This window comes from Panthera leo, chromosome B4 (genome assembly GCF_018350215.1).
Source record: "Panthera leo isolate Ple1 chromosome B4, P.leo_Ple1_pat1.1, whole genome shotgun sequence".
In the NCBI taxonomy this organism is placed as follows: domain Eukaryota; kingdom Metazoa; phylum Chordata; class Mammalia; order Carnivora; family Felidae; genus Panthera; species Panthera leo.
Window position 1 is genome coordinate 18,108,677 of NC_056685.1, and position 20,478 is coordinate 18,129,154.

At 38.1% G+C, this 20,478-nt stretch overlaps 1 protein-coding gene across 1 annotated transcript in view; it reads left to right on the forward strand.

Annotated features, from left to right (window-relative positions):
- The window catches only part of MALRD1 (MAM and LDL receptor class A domain containing 1), a 774,784-nt gene that overhangs the window by 730,019 nt on the left and 24,287 nt on the right, over positions 1–20,478 (forward strand). The window contains exons 37-38 of the mRNA XM_042948257.1: positions 6,183–6,262; positions 6,356–6,452. Of these exons, the coding sequence (XP_042804191.1) occupies positions 6,183–6,262; positions 6,356–6,452 (177 nt within the window). The remainder of the gene's footprint in view (positions 1–6,182; positions 6,263–6,355; positions 6,453–20,478) is intronic.

A 20,478-nucleotide genomic window follows, 5' to 3' on the forward strand; every position in this document is an offset into this window, starting at 1 on the left:
CTCTTCATCTACTTGGCGTGATAGCCCTGATGGTTAAAGTATTCTTGGTTTTAGGGCTTGTTTTTTTTGTTTTGTTTTTTTTTTTTGTTTTTTTTCCTTTCAGCACTTTGAATATGCCACGTCCCTTCTGGCCTGCAAAATTTCTGCTAAAAAGTCATCTGATAGCTTATGGGGTTTCCTTTGTAAGTACCTATTTTCTTTTGCTGCTTTTAGAATTTTCTTTATCACTACTTTTGCCAGTTTATTATGTATCTTGATGTGAAGCTCCTTGGGTTGATTTTGTTGCAGGTTCTCTGTGCCTCCTGGATCTGGTTTTGTTTCCTTCCCCAGGTTAGGGAAGTTTTCAGCTATTACTTATTTATATAGATGTTCTTCTCCCTTTTCTCTTTTTCTTCTAGGATCTCAATAATGTGAATAGTATTACACATGATGGTGTTGCTGAGTTCCCTTAATCTATCTCACTTTTTTTTCTCCTGTTCAGCTTCATTGCTTTCTATTACTCTGTCTTCCAGGTCGCTAATCCATTATTTTGCTTCCACTAGTCTACAATTTATTCTCTCAGGTGTATTTTTAATTTCACATATTAATTCATCTCTCATTGGTTCTTTTATGTTTTCTATCCCTTTGTTGAAGGTGGCACTGAGATTCTCTACTCTTTTCCTCAAGTTTAGTATCTTTCTGGCCATTATTCTGAATTCTTTATGAGGCATATTATCTCCATTTCGTTTAGCTCTCTTGCTGAGATTTTGTTCAGTTCTTTCATATGGGACATATTTCTCTCATTTTGTCTAACTCACTTTGAGTCTGTTTCTATGTGTTAGAAAACTCAGATACATCTCCTTCTCTTGAAAGTACTGGCTTTATTAAAAAGAACCCCTATAGAGCTTTATAGTACAATGTCCCCCATTCATGAGAACCTGATGCTTCAGAAGTGTATCTGATATGTTATATGCATCCTACCAATATGTCTGAACCACATTTACTTTCATTCCAGTTGCCTGCAATGGTTCTCTTTTCTTGCTATGGACAGGAGTTGATCCTTCTGTTTAAGGGCCAGTCTAGGGTCTCCTTGGGCTTCAGTTGGATCAGACTGGGCATTTGCCAGAGCTGTGGTATCACCCTGGTGCTGTCCCCACAGCAGCTTTCATTGGTGGGCAGAGCCTGAATCCAGAGCAGATGTCTGCCCCCAGCCTACGGCTGTGACCACAAAACTGGTATGTTTTGTTTTCTTTTTCCCTCCCCACAGTGCAGGACTTTGAAGTGGTGCTGGTACCTGTCTGTGCTGCTTGCACAGTGCATGCTTTGGTACAGCTTTGGATGGACTCCAGTCAAGTGCATGTTGAAAGGGGCAGGTCCACAGGAGAACACAGTGGGAAGGGAGGGACATCAGTTTTAGCAAGGTTTGTACAAGTTGGCTGTAGGAGGAGACCTGAAGTTGCTTTGAAAACTCCTGCCAGCACCAGTTTGGAGGGAGGAGGTGGGTACAGAGAAAAATGCAGGGACAAGGTGAGTGGTATTAGCAAGGTTAGCACTGGTCAGCTGTGGGAGGGGACCTGTGGCTGCTTTGGAAAACTGCTGAGTGAGTGGGGGTAGAACCACTAACTAGGTCGTGAGTGTTCAAGCTGTGCTGGTTCATGGAGGTATCACTGTTATCTAGGCAGGGGATGGTACAAGGAAATGGTGCCACCAGTTCTTTTGTTTTTGGAGTAGTCTCCCAGATCCCTGTCCCTCCAGCAAATGTTCTGAGATTAGTAAACAAATCTCCTTACCATATACCCCAGTGTTTTTCAAACTGCTGCTTCTATGTTGTATCTCAGGGAGGTTGTTATGCCGTCCCTTTAAGGGCAGGGACTGAGTTTCCTATAGCCCTCTGGCTCTCCCAAAGCCAAACCCACTAATTTATTTACTTATTTTAAATTTATTTACTTTGGAGAGAAAGTGTGAGTGAGGTGGGGGGGGGGGGGGGGGGGGGGGGAGGGAATCCCAAGCAGGCTCTGCACTGTCACGCAGAGCCTGATGTGGCACATGATCTCACAAACTGTAACATCATGACCTGAGCCAAAATCAAGACTTAGACACTTAACAAAGTGAGCCATCCAGGTGCCCCAAAACAAAATGATTTTTAAAGTTTCAGATGTCGAGCCCCAGTGATTGTTAAAAAACTCATGAAGTTAAGCCTATCTAGTTTTCAAAGCCAAATTTTAAATGGATTCCTCTTCCCAGTGAAGGTCTCCTGTCTGGGTGTCTGTTGTGTTCCTCTCCCCTCTCCACACCAGCATCCGTCCCTCCCACATACATTCATGGATCAGTTTGGCTTCCAACCTGATCTCTGCCCTTCCTACCCTCTTCAAAATGACCTTTTCTCTACATTTAGCTGTGGAGAGTCTGTTCTGACAGTCTTTGGGTCATTCTCTGGGTTATTTACATTGATATGGTTGTTACCTACATGTATCCGTGGGATGAAGTGAGCTTAGGATCTTCCTACTCTGCCATCTTACCCAGAAGTCTCTCCAGTATTTTTTTGAACTGGTATTCCAAGGTACTTCCCACTGGAATTTATCTTAAAAGACACATTCAAGCAGACACTTGTCAGATGTATCATTTGCAAATTTCTTCTCCCACTCAGTAACTTGCCCTTTTGTTGATGGTTTCCTTTGCTGAGCAAAAGCTTTTTAATTTTTGTATAGTCCCAATAGTTTAATTTTGCTTTTGTTTCCCTTGCCTGAGGAGATTTATCCAGAAGAATGTTGCTAAGGTCAATGCAAAGAAATCATTGCTTATGTTTTCCTCAAGGAGTTTTATGGTTTCAGGTCTCACAACTAGGTCTTTAATCCATTTTGAGTTTATTTTTGTGTATGGTGTAAGAAAGTGTTCAATTTCATTCTTTTGCTTTTAACTGTTCAGTTTTCCCAGCACCATTTATTGAAGAGACTGTCTTTTCCGCATGTATATTCTTGCCTCCTTTTTCAAAGACTTCTTGACCACATAAACATGGGTTTATTTCTGGGCTGTCTATTCTTTTCCATTCATCTATGTATTTTTGTGCCAGTACCATACTGTTTTGATTACTACTTCTTTGTAGTACATCTTGAAATCTGGGATTGTGATACCTGCAGCATTGTTCTGTTTTAAGACTGTTTTGGACATTCAGGGTCTCTTGTGGTTTCATATATATTTTAGTATTATTCTAGTTCTGTGAAGGAAAAATGGCATTCTAATGGACTTCCTTGAATCAGTAAGCTTTCTATATTGAAAGAAGCTACTGCTTTTGTGAAGGAATTGCCATTAAGCCTTCAAATTCTAGGGGCGCCTGGGTGGCTCAGTTGGTTAAGTGTCCAACTCTTGGTATTGGCCCAGGTCATAATCTCATGGTTCATGAGTTTGAGCCCCATATCAAGCTCTGTGCTGACAGCAAGGAGCCTGCTCAGGATCCTCTGCCTCCCTCTCTCTTTTACCCTCCCCAGCTTGCTCTCTCTCCAAATAAATAAACATTAAAAAGCATTCAAATTTTCAAATTCAAAAAGATTGAGGGAAAATACAGTAACTGTGTACTGAAGAAGCATTGCTTGTAACACACAGCTTTAAAGCACAGAACATTCAAAAGCTACTTTTTAATCCTGTTTTGTGGCATGTACCATGAACTTGGCAGAAAATTCAACCAAACATAAATACAAATAATCATTTCTATTCTGATATTTTTGGGAAAAAATGAGTATGTAAGTTTTCACACTTCCATGCAAACACATTTATACCAGAAAAAAAAATGACATACTTCTTAAGAATAAACCTTATTTCCCTTTGATGTACAAACTAATCCCATTTCTGAACATTCAGAAAGCCACCCATAAAAGAAATACTCCCCGTGTTCTAGGTTTCATTATGACATCCCTAAATAAAGCAAAGTTAATTAAATCCTAGTAGTAGTATAGGTATATCCAATGAGATTATTTACCTGATTTCAAATCTATGTACTTGGAGGATCATCCTGATTTTTGGGATAAATATTCTCTCCGATATGTAAATCTTCAATTTGAATATTCCCATCAGTATTGGAAAACAGAAATCCATTCACTACTGAAAAGAGTGCTAGCTTTAAGGTTTGAGACAAATGATCAATAAAGTAATATTGGATTGGACACTGGTAAAAATCAAGTAACTTTTTTTGTTTTTAATTTACATCCAAGTTAGCATATAGTACAACAATGATTTCAGGACTAGATTCCTTAATTCCCCTTACCCATTTAGCCCATCCTCCTCCCTCAGCCCCTCCAGCAACCCTGTGTTTGTTCTCCATATTTAAGAGTCTTTTATATTTTGTCCCCTTCCCTGTTCTTATATTATTTTTACTTCCCTTCCCTTATGTTCATCTGTTTTGTATCTTAAGGTCCTCATATGAGTGAAGTCATATGATATTTGTCTTTCTCTGGCTAATTTCACTTAGCATAACACCCTCCAGTTCCATCCGTGTAGCTGCAAATGGCAAGATTTCATTCTTTTTGATTGCCGAGTAATACTCCATTCTTTATATATACCACATCTTCTTTATCCATTCATCTGCTGATGGACATTTGGGCTCTTTCCATACTTTGGCTGTTGTTGATAGTGCTGCTATAAACATTGGGGTGCATGTGCCCCTTCAAAACAGCACACCTGTATCACTTAAATACCTGGTAGTTCAATTGCTGGGTTGTAGGGTAGTTCTATTTTTAATTTTTTGAGGACCTTCCATACTGTTTTCCAGAGTGGCTGCACCAGTTTGCATTCCCACCAGCAGTGCAAAAGAGATCCTCTTTCTCCGCATCCTCGCCAACATCTGTCATTGCCTGAGTTGTTAATTTTAGCCATTTTCACTGGAGTAAATGGTATCTCATTATGGTTTTACTTTGTATTTCCCTATGATGAGTGATGTTGAGCATCTTTTCATGTGTCTGTTTGCCATTTGGATGTCTTCTTTGGAAGTGTCTATTCATTCTTTTGCCCATTTCTTCACTGGATTATTTTTGTTTTGGGTGTTGAGTTTGATTAAGTTCTTTATAGATTTTGGATACTAACCCTTTATCTGATATGTCGTTTGCAAATATCTTCTCCCATTCTGTCACTTGCCTTTTAGTTTTCCTGATTGTTTCCTTCGCTGTGCAGAAGCTTTTTATTTTGATGAAGTCCCAATAGGTCATTTTTGCTTTGGTTTCTCTTGGCTCTGGAGACATGTTGAGTAAGAAGTTGCTGTGGCTGAATCAAAGAGGTTTTGTCTGATTTCTCCTCTAGAATTTTTATGGCATCTTGTCTATGTTTAGGTCTTTCATCCATTTTGAGTTTATTTTTGTGTATGGTGTAAGAAAGTGGTTCAGGTTCATTTTTCTGCATATCATTGTCCAGTTTTCCCAGCACCATTTGCTGAAGAGACTGTCTTTATTCTATTGGGTATTCTTTCCTGCTTTGTCAAAGATTAGTTGGCCATACGTTTATGGGTCCATTTCTTGGATCTCTATTCTGTTCCACTGATCTGAGTGTCTGTTTTTGTGCCAGTACCATACTGTCTTGATGATTACAGCTTTGTAATACATCTTCAAGTCCGGGATTGTGATGCCTCCAGCTTTGGTTTTCTTTTTTGGGATTGCTTTAGCTATTCAGGTTCTTTTCTGGTTCCATACAAATTTTAGGGCTGTTTATGCTAGCTCCGTGAAGAATGCTGGTGTTATTTTGATAGGGATTGCAAAAATCAAGTCACACTTTTGAAAACAACAAAGGAGAATGTGAAAGCTGAGCTCCTATCTTATAAATAAAATCAAGAAGGTGATAAATATATATTTTTAATTTATTGATTTATTTTGAGAGAGAGAGGCTCAGGTAGGCTCCATGCTGTCAGTGCAGAGCCTGATGTGGGGATCAATTTCATGAACCATGAGATCATGACCTGAACTGAGATCGAGCCAGATGCTTAACTGACTGAGCCACCCAGCTACCCCAAGGAGGTAATAAGTAGTTTTATGAAAGTCATCTTACACAATTATGAAAACAGAAAAATTTTGCTTTTGCTTTGGTTTAATATTTTTGGTTTCTTATCAAAGTTACCCATACTCCCTTGTACGATTATTGACATTCATCATTTTATTCCATGATAGTACTGCTAAACTATGTTTCCACTTATTTTTTTTTAACTTAAGTTTTTATCTTATTTTCAGTTGTGGACAAGGATGGAAAGGAAATCGATGCCACATCAAGGTTAACCCTTCTCCTGCAGATTTCATATACCCTCAGAATAGTAGGTGACATTGTGACTAAATATTTCCTTCAATTTGGAATTTGTAATGGTTTTCACTACATATTTATCTTTTTAATTGGTTTGAAATTCCAGACATATGGACTTTCCTGGGCATTGGATCAGCTTTCTTGATGATTCATATTACAGTTGCAGTCTTGTGTTTTCTTGCAAACAGAAAAGGACCAGTCAGGTAAGCCTTTGATTACTGAGTAAAAGGTACTGTGGTAAAACAATTTTCTGAAACATTTCATTTGCTCTATTTTTCTTTTACTCCATTTTATATGCAGGTAACTTTGTGTTTCTATACTTTATGGATTTTTTTTCTTTCTGGGCATAATGTAGGAGCTCCTTAATAATAATCATTCTTTTTTCAGTAAAAAGCCTTAAGTTTACTTTTCACATTATGTTAAAAGCAGTTTAGATAATGACATGAAAGGGAAAGTGGCATTCTGCACAGATTAAAAGACATGAGTGTCCCACTTGCTGGTGATGCCTGGGGAACTGCACAACAGATATTTTCTTGGCTCTCCCAGTGAACTCTTAACATCAGTGTTTCAGGCTAAGACTCCCATGGTCCAAGTAATATACAGAACAGAGACCAACAGCTGCCGCACCTAAAGGAACTAATGCAAAACCAAGAAGACCCCAATTGGAAGGAGAGCCTGGGAAGACAGCAGAGAAAGAGGATCCTAAGTCCACCTCCTCCCATGGATATACTTACATAATAGCCACATCAGTACAACTAACTCAGAAAATGACCCAAAGAATGGCAGAAGAGGCCCCATGCAGTTAATTCTAGAGCAGAGGCCACATTAAAAATGGCAGAAAGGACAGAAAACAGTCAGGAACCAAACTCCCGCAAGATTAACCACAAACAGGAGGGATACCACAATCACAAAGCAGGTAGATGAACAGACCTCACAATAGGCACCCCAGATATGGTGGTCCTGCACTGGAAACACAAGCCCCCATAATATTTGACTTTGAAAACCAGTGGGGCTTAACTATTGGAGTTTTTATAACCAGCAGAGCTTAAAATTGGGTGCTTTAAAAATCAGCAGGCTCTACTCTGGAAGAGCTAGAGGACAGTATGAAACTGACTCCACACCCTTAAAGACAGAGTGTAACAAACACCCCTCCAAAATATACAGCATAGAAGCAGCAGTTTAAAAAGTACCTGGGGTATGCATAAAGTAGGTATCTTTACTAATCTCAGAATGGATGTTGGAAGGGCAGGGATCATCAGGAGACTTATCCAAGAAAATAAGAGCCAGAAGGTGACATTTTTCCCCCCTGACATCTTAGACAACCAGACACCTTCAAGAATGAGTATGAACACTCTTTACCTAGCTTTCTAACACTACATACCCTGCCCCAGTGTCCTCCTATGGATATACCTCATCATACCTGCACAACTGGGCAGGAGTCACGCCAAAGCAGCGACTGTCAAGTCTCATTCTACAAGTAGCCCTGCTAGGAACCGGTAACACTTTCCACTTACCTTGCTAACACCACACACCCTGTGTTCTACTGAAGACTCACTCCATTCAACCTGCTCCACTGGGGTGGAGTCTCTCCATAGCTTCTGATGAATATCACCCTGCAAACAACACAACTGTGAACAGCACCACTCCGAAGTGACTCCTGCTCTGGGGAGAAGGGAAAATAACCACACACATCAATCCCACTGCAGCTCTAGCAGGGCACTGTGGGCAGATATCTACTCAGACTGCCAATACCACCCACCAACACAAACCTCACAGGGGACAGCACAAGGAAAAAGCCCTGTAGTTCAGGGTAACTGCAACCCTAAAAGATAGGGGGCAGAGATTTTGTCCCACTGAAGACCCCACTCACCAATGAAAAGCTCTCAGGGGACAATGCAGGGAGAGTGTCCTGCAATCTCATGATTCCACAGCCCCAGAAAATGGGCTGATGGCAGGCATTTGGTCTAACCCAAGTTAATGTCCAGGACAGACTCAGATTAGCCTCTTAACAGCACAAGGACCAAATCCTACCCACAAAAGAGAAAGGGGGCCACTGCAGCTGAATGGACAGAAGGCAAATGAGGCTCAGCCACAACAGTGGGGCATATGCAATACACAGGTCACCTCTATAGTCACTGGCTCTGGTGAACAGGAGACAGTGCTGTACAAAGCGCCACAGGACCTCTTCTTCATCAGGCCCCAATTTCAAGTCAGAATATAACTGACTTTCCTATTACATAATAAGTATAAAGACTTAGACAAAATGAGGAGATGGAAGAATAGATCACAAATGAGAGAAGAGGACAAAATGACAACAGAAGAGCTAAAGAAATGGAGATAAGCAATATACCTGATAGAGGTGGTCATAAAGATACTGGATGAGAGAAGAGAGTGGAGGATCTCACTGACACCTTCAACAAAGAGACAGAAAACCTAAAATAAGCAAACAACCAATCAGAAATGAAGAACTAAATAACTGAAATTAAAATACGCTATAGGGAGGGGTGCGTGTGTGGCTCAGTCGGTTGAGTGTTGGACTCTTCGTTTCAGCTCAGGTCATGATCTCACAATTCCTGGGATTGAGCCCCACGTTGTTGTCCATGCTGACATCACAGAGCCTGCTTGGGATTCTCTCTCTTTCTCTGCCCTCCCCCACTCACTCAGTCTCTCAAAATAAACAAACATTTAAAACTACATATAGGAAATAAATAGTAAACTAAAGAGGAAGCAGAAGAATGGATCAGCAGCCTGGAGGACAGCAACCAGCTGAAAAGCAATAAGAAAAATAATAATAAAAATGGAGAATAGATTAAAGGAACTCAGGATCATTATCAAGTATAATAACAATCACATTATAGGGATCTTAGAACTAAGGAGAACAGAAAGAAAAGAGGGGAGAAAATGTATTTAAGGAAATAATAGCTGAAAACTTCCCTAATCTGGGGAAGGAAACAAATCCAAATCTAGGAGGTACAGAGAGACCCCAACAAAATCAACTCAAGGAGGTTCACACCAAGACATATAATAATTAGAATGGCAAAAAGTAGTGATAAAAAGTGAATCTTAAGACAGCAAGAGAAAAGAAAACAGGCACCTACAAGGGAAACCCATCAGGCTGTCAGCTGATTTTTTTCATCAGAAACTTTGCAGGCCAGAAAGGAGGGAGATGGATCTATTCAGAGTGCTGAAAGGGAAAGAACCTGCAACTAAAAATATTCTACCCAGCAAGGCTATCATTCAAAATACAAACAGAAACAAAGAGTTCACAGACACAAGTTAAAAATGTTCATCACCACTAAATCAGTCATACAAGAAATGTTAAAATGGACTGTGAGTGGAAAGAAAAGGCTATAAACAGAAGAAAATATGAAAAAAAACCTGGCATAAGCAAATAAAAACAAGAAAAGTACCAGATTTGAGGCACCTGGCTGGCTCAGTGGGAAGAGCATATGACTCTTGATCTCAGGGTCATGAGTTTGAGCTCTGTATACACTGTGTGTAGAGATTAAATAAATTTAAAAATAAAGTGAAATAAAATACGTACATGTACTAGATATGTACATATGATACAAATACAGAGATAAAACAGAAGAACAGTGAAATCAATTATATGTATAAACATCAGTTAAGGGATTCACAAATAAAAGGATATATAAAATATACACATAAAACTTGGAGGGGGGTAAAAATCTGGTGCTTTTAGAATGGATCCCAATTTAAGCAACCACCAATCTAATGTAGATTGCTGTATGCGTAAGATGTTATATATAACCAAATGGTAACCACAAATCACAAATCTATAGCAGATACACAAAAAAATAAAAAGGAAGGAAGACAAGTATATCATTAAAGAAGGCCAGAGCACCACAAGGGAAGAGAGCAAGCAAAGAAAGAAACAGGGAAGAACTACACAAACAACCATAAAACAAGTTACAAAATGTCAGTAAAGACATACCTATTGATAATTACTTTGAATGTAAATGGAATAATAACTCCAATCAAAAGACATAAGAGTGACTGGATTAAAAAGTAAGACCTATATACATGCTGCCTACAAGAGACTTACTTCAGACCTAAAGACACATGCAGATTGAAAGCAAAGGGATGTAAAAACATTTACCATGCAAATGCAAGCACTAAAAAAAATTGGGTAACTGTACCTGATATTAGATAAAATAGACCTTAAGCAACAACTGTAACAAGAGACAACAACATTAGCTAGTTAATGATAAAGGGAGTAATCCAACAAGAGAATAAAACAATTGTAAAAATGTACGTACCCAGGGTGCCTGGTTGACTCATTCAGTTAAGCATCCTACTTCAGCTCAGGTCATGATCTCACAGTCCATGAGTTCGAGCCCTGCGTCAGGGCTCTGTGCTGACAACTCAGAGCCTGGAGCCTGCTTTGGATTCTATGTCTCCCTCTCTCTCTACCCGCCCCCCCCCCCCCCCCCCCCCCCGCTCATGCTGTCTCTCTCTCAAAAATGAATGTTAAAAATTTTTTTTTAAATAATAAAAAATGTATGTACCCAACACAGAAGTACCTAATACATAAAGCAACTATTGAAAGATATTAAAGAAAAAAACTTACCATAATAAAATAATATTAGGGGACTTTAATACCCCATTTATATCAATGGATAGATCCAGACAGAAAATCAACATACAAACAGTGGCTTTGAATGACACATTGGGCTAGATGGATCTAATAAGTATATTCAGAACATTCTATCCCAAAACAAAAAAATAAATATTCTTTTCAAGGGCACATGGGACATTCTCCAGAACAGATCACATGTTAGGCCGCAAAATAAGTCCCAACAATTTCAAAAGAACTGAAATCATATCATGCCTCTTCTCTGACCACAATGGTATGAATGTATAAATCAATCACAAAAAAATCTGGAAAGAACACAAATACATGGAAGCTAAATAACATGCTACTAAACCAATAAATCAAATAAAAATCAACAAGTACATTGATACAAATGTAAATGAAAACCCAACAGGCCAAAATATTTTGGATGCAGCAAAAGCTGTTCTAAAAGGGAAGTTTATAGCAACAGAGGTCTACCTCAAGAATAAAAGTCTCAAATAAGCAACAACCTTACACCTAAAGAGCAAGAAAAACAAAGCCCAAAGCCAGTAGAAGGAATAAATTAATAAAGATGACAGCAGAACTAAGTGAAAGACCAAGAAAACAAGAGAACACATCAATTAAACCAGGTACTGTTTTTTGAAAAGATTAACAAAACTGATATACTTTGATCCAGACTCTGCCAATAGAGACAGGACTCAAATATATAAAAGCAAAATGAAGAGGAGAAACAACTGAAACCACAGAAATACAAAGAATTATAGCAATTATGAAAAATTATATGCCAACAAATTGGACACCTAGAAGAAATGGATAAATTCCTAGGAACATGTAACCATCAAATCTGAATCAGGAAGAAATACAAAATTTGAACAGATCAATTACTACCAAATAAATTGATTCAATAATCAAAAAAAAAAAAAAAATTCCCAGCAAACAAAAGTCCAGGACCAGATGGCTTCAAAGGTGAATTCTACCAAACATTTAATGAAAAGTTAATACCTAGTCTTCTCAAAGTATTCCAAAAAATAGAAGATGAAAAAAAGATTTCTATTCATTGGACAAAGCCAGCATTACCCTCATAACAAGACCAGCTAAAGGCACTACAAAAAAACCAAACTACAGGCCAGTCTCTCTGATGACATAGGTTTAAAAATCCTCAACAAATATTAGCAAATCAAATCCAACAATACCTCTAAAAATGCATTTACCATGATCCAGTGGGCTTTATTCCAGAGATAACTGTGGTTCAGTATTTACAAATCAATCAATATGATCTATCACATTAACAAGAGAAAGAATAATAACCATAGGATTATCTCAATAAATGCAGAAAAACCATTTGACAAAGCATGACACTGACTCATGATAAACACTCAAGAAAATGGGTTTAGAGGAACATACCCCAACATAATAAAGGCCATATATGAAAAAAAACCCACAATTTACAACATACTCAATGGTGAAAAACTGAGAGCTTGTCCCATTAGATAAGGAATAAGACAAGGATGTCCACTCTCACCACTTTTATTCAATAGAGTACTGGAAATCCTAGCCATAGCAATCAGACAGGAAAAAGAAATAAAAGGCATCCAAATTTGTAATGAAGAAGTAAAAGGTTCAATATTTGCAGATGACAGGATACTATCTATAGAAAACCCTAAATACTCCACCAAAAACTAATAGAAGTGATAAATTAATTCAGTAAAGTTACAAGATACATACTTAACATTTGGAAATCGACTGCATTTCTATACACTAATAATGAAGTAGCAGAAAGGGAAATTAATAAAATAATCCTGTTTATAACTGCACCAAAAATAATAAAATACCAAGAATAAACTTAACCAAAGTGAAAGATCCTTACTCTGAAACCTCTTTTAACACATTCATGAATGAAATTAAAGATCACAGAAACAAATGGAATGACATTCCAAGCTCATGAACTGGGAGAACCAACACTGTTAAAATGTCCATACTACCCAAGTAATCTATAGTTTTAAAGCAATCACTATCAAAATACCAATATCATTTTTCATGGAACTAGAACACATAATCCTAAAATTTATATGGCGCTACAAAAGACCCCAAATAGCCGAAGTCATCTTGAAAACAGAAGAAAACTGGAGGTATCACAATCCCAGATATCAAGATAAACTACAAAGCTGTAGTAATCAAAACAGTATGCTACTGGCATAAAAACAGACACATAGATCAACAGAATAGAGAGCCCAAAAGTAAACCCATTCTTATATGGTCAATTAATCTACAACAAAAGTAGACAAGAGGATACAGTGGGAAAAAGAACATCTCTTCAATAAATGGTGCTGGGAAAACTGGACAGTTATATGCAAAAGAAAGAAATTGACCACACCAAAAACAAACAAAAAAGACAACCTCAAAATGGACTGAAAATCTAAATGTGACACCTGAAACCAACAAATTCATACAAGAAAACATAGGCAGTAATCCTTGAAGACAGCCATTGAAACATTTTTCTAGATATGTCTCTTCAGGCAAGAGAAACAAAAGTAAAATTAAACTATTGGAACTATACCATAAAAAAGGCTTTTGCACTGCAAAGGAAACAGCTGACAAAATAAGGCAACTTACTGAATAGAAGATATCTGCAAACGATATATGTGATAAAGGGTTAATATCCAAGTAAATAAAGAACTTCTATAAATCAACACCCAAACAACAATCTACTTAGTAATGGGCAGGGGATCTGACCATTTAGGTCCTCAGTGTCAGGTCATGACATTTTACCAAAGGAGACACAGATGGCCAACAGACACGTGAAAAGATGTTCAACATCACTAATCATAAGTGAAATGCAGATTGAAATCACAATGAGATATCACCTTATAGCTGTCAGAATAGTTAAAATTAAAAAAAGACAAAAAATAACAAGTGTTGGTGAGGATGAGGAGAATGAGGAACCTTCATACACTGCAGGTGGTAATGCATGTTGGTGCAGCCACTCTACAGTATGGAGGTTCGTCGAAAAAAAATGAAAAATAGCATTACCATCTGATCCAGTAATCCCACTACTGAGTATTTACCCAGTAAAGGTATATGCATCTTTATGTTTACTGCAGCATTATTTACAATAGCCAAATTATGAAAGCAACCCAAGTGTCCATCATAGACGGACAGTATTCTGTCCACACACACAATGGCATATTTCTCAGCTGTAAGGAAGAAGTAAATCTTCCCATTGCAACAACACGGATGGATCTATAGGGTATAATGCTAAGTGATAGAAGTTTGTCAGAGAAAGACAAATACCATATGATTTCACTCATATGTGTAATTTTATAAACAAAGAAAAAGGAAACAAAAAATCAGACTCATACAGAGAACAAACTGGTGGTTGTCGCAGGGAGGTGGGTGGGCAATGGGTGAAATAGATAAAATGGAAGAAGAGTACACTTATCCTAATAAGCACTGAGAAATGTGTAGAACTTTTTGATTCATTATAATATATACCTGAAACTTAATATAAGGCTGTATGTTTTGCATAATTGAATTCAAAATCAAATCAAAACAAAACAAAACAAAACAAAAAACCAAGAGCTTACAATCTACAGTGCCACTGAGGACCCTGGGAGTTCTTACCCAATACCCATCTATCCACCCATATGGGATACAGGTCACCTCGATAATGAAAGTGATTGACTTTTCCATGAACTGAGCAAGATAAGGACTCAGAATTAGATTTAGTGAAATTTTAAGAAATTAAAGAAAAATATATCATCTCTTGCATGTCAGAATTTGCGATCAAAGATTTAGATTTGCAGCAACACCAATGTGTCACAGAATACTGGATAACTGCATTTGCGTTGGTGCCAACTTGTATGACTCCTACTTGATGAATTCTTCTCAGATCTCCAGCCTGCAATCATGGTAATTAGCAGGCACCAATCTTGACATCATCAATTAAGGAAGTTATTACAGAATTATGGTGTTCATCAGAAAAAAGAGATATGACATTTTCAATCTATTACTATCAAGAAGATCTTACTCATCTATTAATTCTTTAATTTCTTATGTGCCTAAAATATACCAGACAAAATGGATACAAACATGAATGAGAAACAGTCTGGACTTAAAGGAATTTGTAATCTAGTGAGAAAGATATACACAAAGCTATTAAATGAAATACTGACTTTGTGCTAGAATGCACACTTATATTAGGGTTCTCCAGAGTTCCAGAAATAATTAGATGAGTACTGTAATGTTTCTCTTTGTGTGTGTATATGTACATCTTTAAATATCTTAATATATTAACATATATAATATAGGACATTAATACATAAACATATTAATACATTTTAATAGAATAAGATATATTAAGATAAACATATTTCTATAAGATATGTTCATTTATATCATACTTATATAAAAATATACTTATGAAATAATCTTTTAAGTGTATTAATATAATTTGGAATACTAATATATGAAACAGATTTATCTTAAAAAATTCTCTCACGTGATCATGGGGGCTGCCAAGCATGAAACTTGTAGGGCAGGCTGGTAAGTTGGAAATTCATGTAAGAGTTGATGGTGCCAGCTTGAGTCCAAAATCTGTCAGGCAACTATCAGACTAGAAACAAATATAGGTTTCTATATTTGTAGAATATAGAATTTGTAGCCCTGAGGCAGAGTTCCTTCTTTGGAAACCTCAATCTTTGCTGTTAAAGTCTTCAAATGATTAAACAAGGTCCACCCACATTATGGAAGTAATCTGCTTTACTTAAACTTGGCTGATTGAAAATGTTAATCATACCTAAAAAGACCTTCATGGCAACATCCAGACCAGTGTTTGGATAAACAATTGGGCATTACAGACTAGCCACGCTGACATATAAAATTAAACATCACAATATGTATAAGTTCTCATATTAACACAACCCATGAGAACATTCAAAAAGCAGCCTAAATTTCACTCCTACAGATGTGTGTTGGACAGCCTGTATAACTGGGGCTATGGAGACATCTCTCAAGCAAATTCCGTTGGCATTATGCCACAGCCTGACAGCCATTTCTCCTTTTCTTTCCCATTTCTGTCCTTCAGTTTTATACTTTCCCTTTGTCCTTGTTCTTCATACTCTTTCTTCAAGGAACTCTATTTCTGTGTTCCCTTCATCTGTTTCTTTGTTCATTCTCTTTTTTCTTTTTTTTTAAACATTTATTTTTAGGAGAGAGACACACACAGAGTGCAAGCGGGGCAGGGCACACGAGAGAGGGAGACACAGAATGTGAAGCTGGCTCCAGGCTCTGAGCTGTCAGCACACAGCCCAATGTGGGGCTGGAACCCAGGAGCGGTGAGATCATGACCTGAGCCAAAGCTGGACACTTAACCCACTGAGCCACCCAGGAGCCCTTGTTCATTCTCTCTTAACCTTTCCTCTGCTTTTTTTTTTTTTTTTTTTTTTTTTCAACTTCTGGTCTCTTTTCTCCTTCTTTCCAAACCTTATTAATGCTCCTCTTGCCTCTATATCTGCTTCCCTTCCCCTTCTACACATTCTCCATGGAGATGTCATTCATTTCCAAGGCTTTATGCCGTCTATATGTTAATGGCTTCAAATCATCTTTCTCTTCCTGAAATTCTGTTCCAAGCTCCAGATCCATATTATGTTTCAACCATTTCCTACACTTCTACATAGACTTTTTTTTTCTAGATACATTGACTTTACACATCGTAAGACATTAGTATCCGTCATTTCCATCTTCTGGAACCTAACTTTGAGGTCCCCCAAATAAAGGGTAACTTCATTATTTAAGCTGAAAAGCTTAGATATAATTGCCTTTATCACCCTGTCTGAACACATCGAACTCTTAGGTGACAATAATAACCCCTCTCACAGAAGAGTCACAAGAAATTCAGTGAAACTGGCTACATTCCGCAAATAAAAGGTCCACAGAACACACATTTTGAAGAACTTTCAAAGACTACTGATAATTGGGGTCAGATACAACCCACTGAGGCTTACTAATGGAAGAAGTAGAATCATTTATACTGCCATCACCCAATCTTTCATCTCTCTAGTCTACCATAAAGAAAGGACTGGAAAGAAGAGATAAAGGCATTCTTGGAGTCATTGTCTTTGGGGTAGTGCAATATTTATGGTAAGAGGTTTTACCACTTTCCTATGAAGAAAGGGAGTGATATACAACCACTAGCTCTACCCAATATCAAACGATGGGAGGCTCCCAAGAGAATCAACAGTTCAGATTGGTAATGCCCAGAACAAAGGTGAAAAATCTTCAAAATTTGCTTCCTAGTGCTCATTAAAGCGAAGTGTAGAAGAAAAAAAGTTCTTAGGAATATTTGACACATGTACCTTTTGCAGAAAGACACTAAGATAATTTTTGGCTTAGTGTTCTGAAAATAGATAGCCATGTGGGAGTATTCTGCATCTGTTGGCCTTAAAAGGTCTGTGGCATAATATATCCTGGAACAGTAAGAGGGCAGGAGATGGGAATAGAGATTATACTGTATCACAGTTATGCATGACCCTCCAAAGGAATGGAAGAGAACCTAGAACTTCCTTCTTCAGTCCATTTGAAAAAGCACAGAGAACGGAGATAAACTGGAGTTGTAGGGTTGTTTGGGTACCTGTCAGTTTAGGTGAGGTAATGCCCCTCCTGGAAGGGAAGCAGGGGCCAGGCTGAGCTGAAGGGTGACACAACTGTCTTTCTTTTCTTTCTTTTATTTGATAGATATTTATGATAGAAGGGGTCCAAATGAAACTGACTTATACACACACAAACACACACATACACACAAACACACATAATCCATATACTATCACCATGGAGTCCATGACAGGGGAAGTCCACCTAAACAAGTCAGAACTACATAAACTCATTGTGCAATGGGCAGGGGTGGGGTGGGGGCCCCCTACTGATAGTTGACTAGATATTAAGAATATTCCAGAGGTGCTTGGGTGGCTTAGTCGGTTAAGTTTCTGACTTGATTTTGGCTCCAGTTCATGAGTTGGAGCCCTGTGTGGGGCTTAGTGCTGAGCATGGGACTGCTTGGGATTCTTGCTCTCCCATTCTCTCTGCCCCTCCCCAACCTGCACATGGTCAATCTCTCTCTCACACAAAATAAATAAACATTAAAAAAAAAAAAAAGGATATTTCAGCCTCCCATTTCCTCTCTTTCTGTGTCCACACCAGAAAGTTAACCCTCGAGAAAAGGGATAGGGGGTCTTAAAGCCAGATCATGACCTTCATCATCTTCCTTACTGTAAGCAGTGTCTCATGGTCAAATGTCAAGTGTGAAATGGGAAAGGAGCAGGACACAAACTGAGGTTAGAATCTGATATTACAGCTTTCAAGTGGACTGGACTATGTTTCAATCATTAAAAACTTTTAATCATTAAAAGCGACAATATAGTTATAAAATTTGCCCAAGATATGTGAACTGGACCAAGATCAAAGAATGATGACAGAACACAGTAGAAGTAAATGACTGTAAACGAAAACAAGCACTTTGATGTTTTTAAACTACCTCCCTGGAAGAGGCAGGCAAGGTCCAGTGCTTGAGGTTCCACAGCATCTCTGTCTGTGACCCTCTGATTTACCTCCCTGTCCACTTTATCGTAGTACCTTCTCTTCTATTTCCAAAATCTCAAAAGGTTTTATTCCCTATTACTGCCTAACAATAATATCACTCAGGACTGTACTCTCAGTCTGGTTAATGCTCTTCTGAATTGCTCACTACACATCTGCCCTGAGGTCACTTGTGGGGCTGAGGAGAGGAGCCCCTCAAAGGAACCAGAGAGAATAGAACTGGAGTTGATCCCGTTCTCTCTACCAGGGGTCTCCTGACTGGAGGATGCTTACCAGAAGTCTCAAATACTTCTCTCCAAGGTACATGCCACAAGCAGTTTCTAGGTGATGTTCAAATTTCACATACTTTCTTCCGACTGAGAAAGGTACATCCGGCCTGCCACTTCTCCTCTCTCATTTCTTCTTTCACAGGTGGTCGCTTTACCTCACACCTATCCTGAATCTCTTTAAAATAAATTATAAGGGGGAGGACAGGGGAGGACATGGGGGGGGGGGCAGACAAATAGAGGCATGACATGAGAATATAGCCTCCCAAAAAGAGATTCGTGTAGCAAGATATTGGAGTTAAGAAGTACTGAAAGGGGGAACAGGAGAGAAATCTTTTGCCAAGTTACTTTTCTCTCTCCTTTCCCACTTAGAATGTGAAATTTCAATTAATTGAGATGATTGCTCTGGAACACATTTTAACATATCTATTTGAGTTGAACAATGAAGTCCGTCTTTTTCTGAAAATCAAGTTTTATTTGATTAGAAAGCAGGAGTGACTTTGTCATTTAGATTTCATGGCAGACAAATTCAATAATTTGAAAGAGCTCACCTAAAATATTTCAGAAATTATATCCTTTGCAACCACGAAACTTACAATAAAGATTTTAGATGCTAGCTTAAACATATAAGAGGAGATGCATAGTTTTTCTCTTCTAAGTTACTTAGAGAAACTCAAGTGACAGTGTTCAAAGACCACTGTACCAAGTTTAACTTTCCACCACCCCGCCCCTTCCAGCCCCTACACTTGACTAAAGTCTCACCTTTTCCCCAAAACACGTGGCTTTCCACACCTTCTGCCTGGCAGAGCTATCAAAACCCATATATTTTGGATACCAAGCAAAAACATCCTGGCATTCCTTCAGGTTTAGTCACTGAGCTGTCAGAATGTCCTCAGGAAGACAATTACAGCATCATCATGTAGTGTTATTACTTAACTATTTCCATATTAACCAGTCTTTATGTCCCCAGTATCTACCTCTGTATGCATAATCGGTGCCCAATACAGGACACTTTATTGACCATCATTTCTTCTGAGCATCACCAAAAACACTGCTTCTGTCTATTGATTACATTTAAATAAAAAAGTTGCATGTCAAATTTTAAGTCTGTTGATTCTCCCTGAAAATAATACCAAATTGAGTTGCACAGGAATAAATGTAAGTAGGAAACTTGTCACTCTCTCTAAATAAAACTTATGATTTTCCATTAGATTTTATAAAAACAATCTGTAGCATAAGAAACCCTTCAATGACTTGAAAGAAATTTTATTAATTTTTTTAAAAAATATAGGATGGAGCACTGCAGGCTCAGTGCTACATACAGCAATAAGCCTCTTAAAGTTGTTTTTAGAGATTTGTTTCCTAGATTTTATTATACATTCTGTGATCCTTCTGTTAGCTACTTGCTACCAAATATATTAGTGAGGACCCTTTGCAGGGGAAGAAAGAATCCCAAGCTAGCTTAATCAAAACAAAGAATTTAGTGTAAAAATGTACATTTCCCAGGGCTCAAAGACAGCAATGAATGGGGATGGGAAGGCCTGGACCCAATGGTATTCTTATCTGCTTCTCATCTCTGCTTCTTTTTGCTTCTCTGCTTGGTGATTCTCTCTCTGAAGACATATTTCCTCTACTCCCTGTCTTTATTACTAAATGGTTTCTCCTAGTAGCTAGGTATCAGTACCCATTACATGTCCAGACATGTGGAGAAACTAAATGTTTATCTTTTTGTCCCCAGTACATATTCCAAAGGTAGATCTTCTGATTAGCCTACTT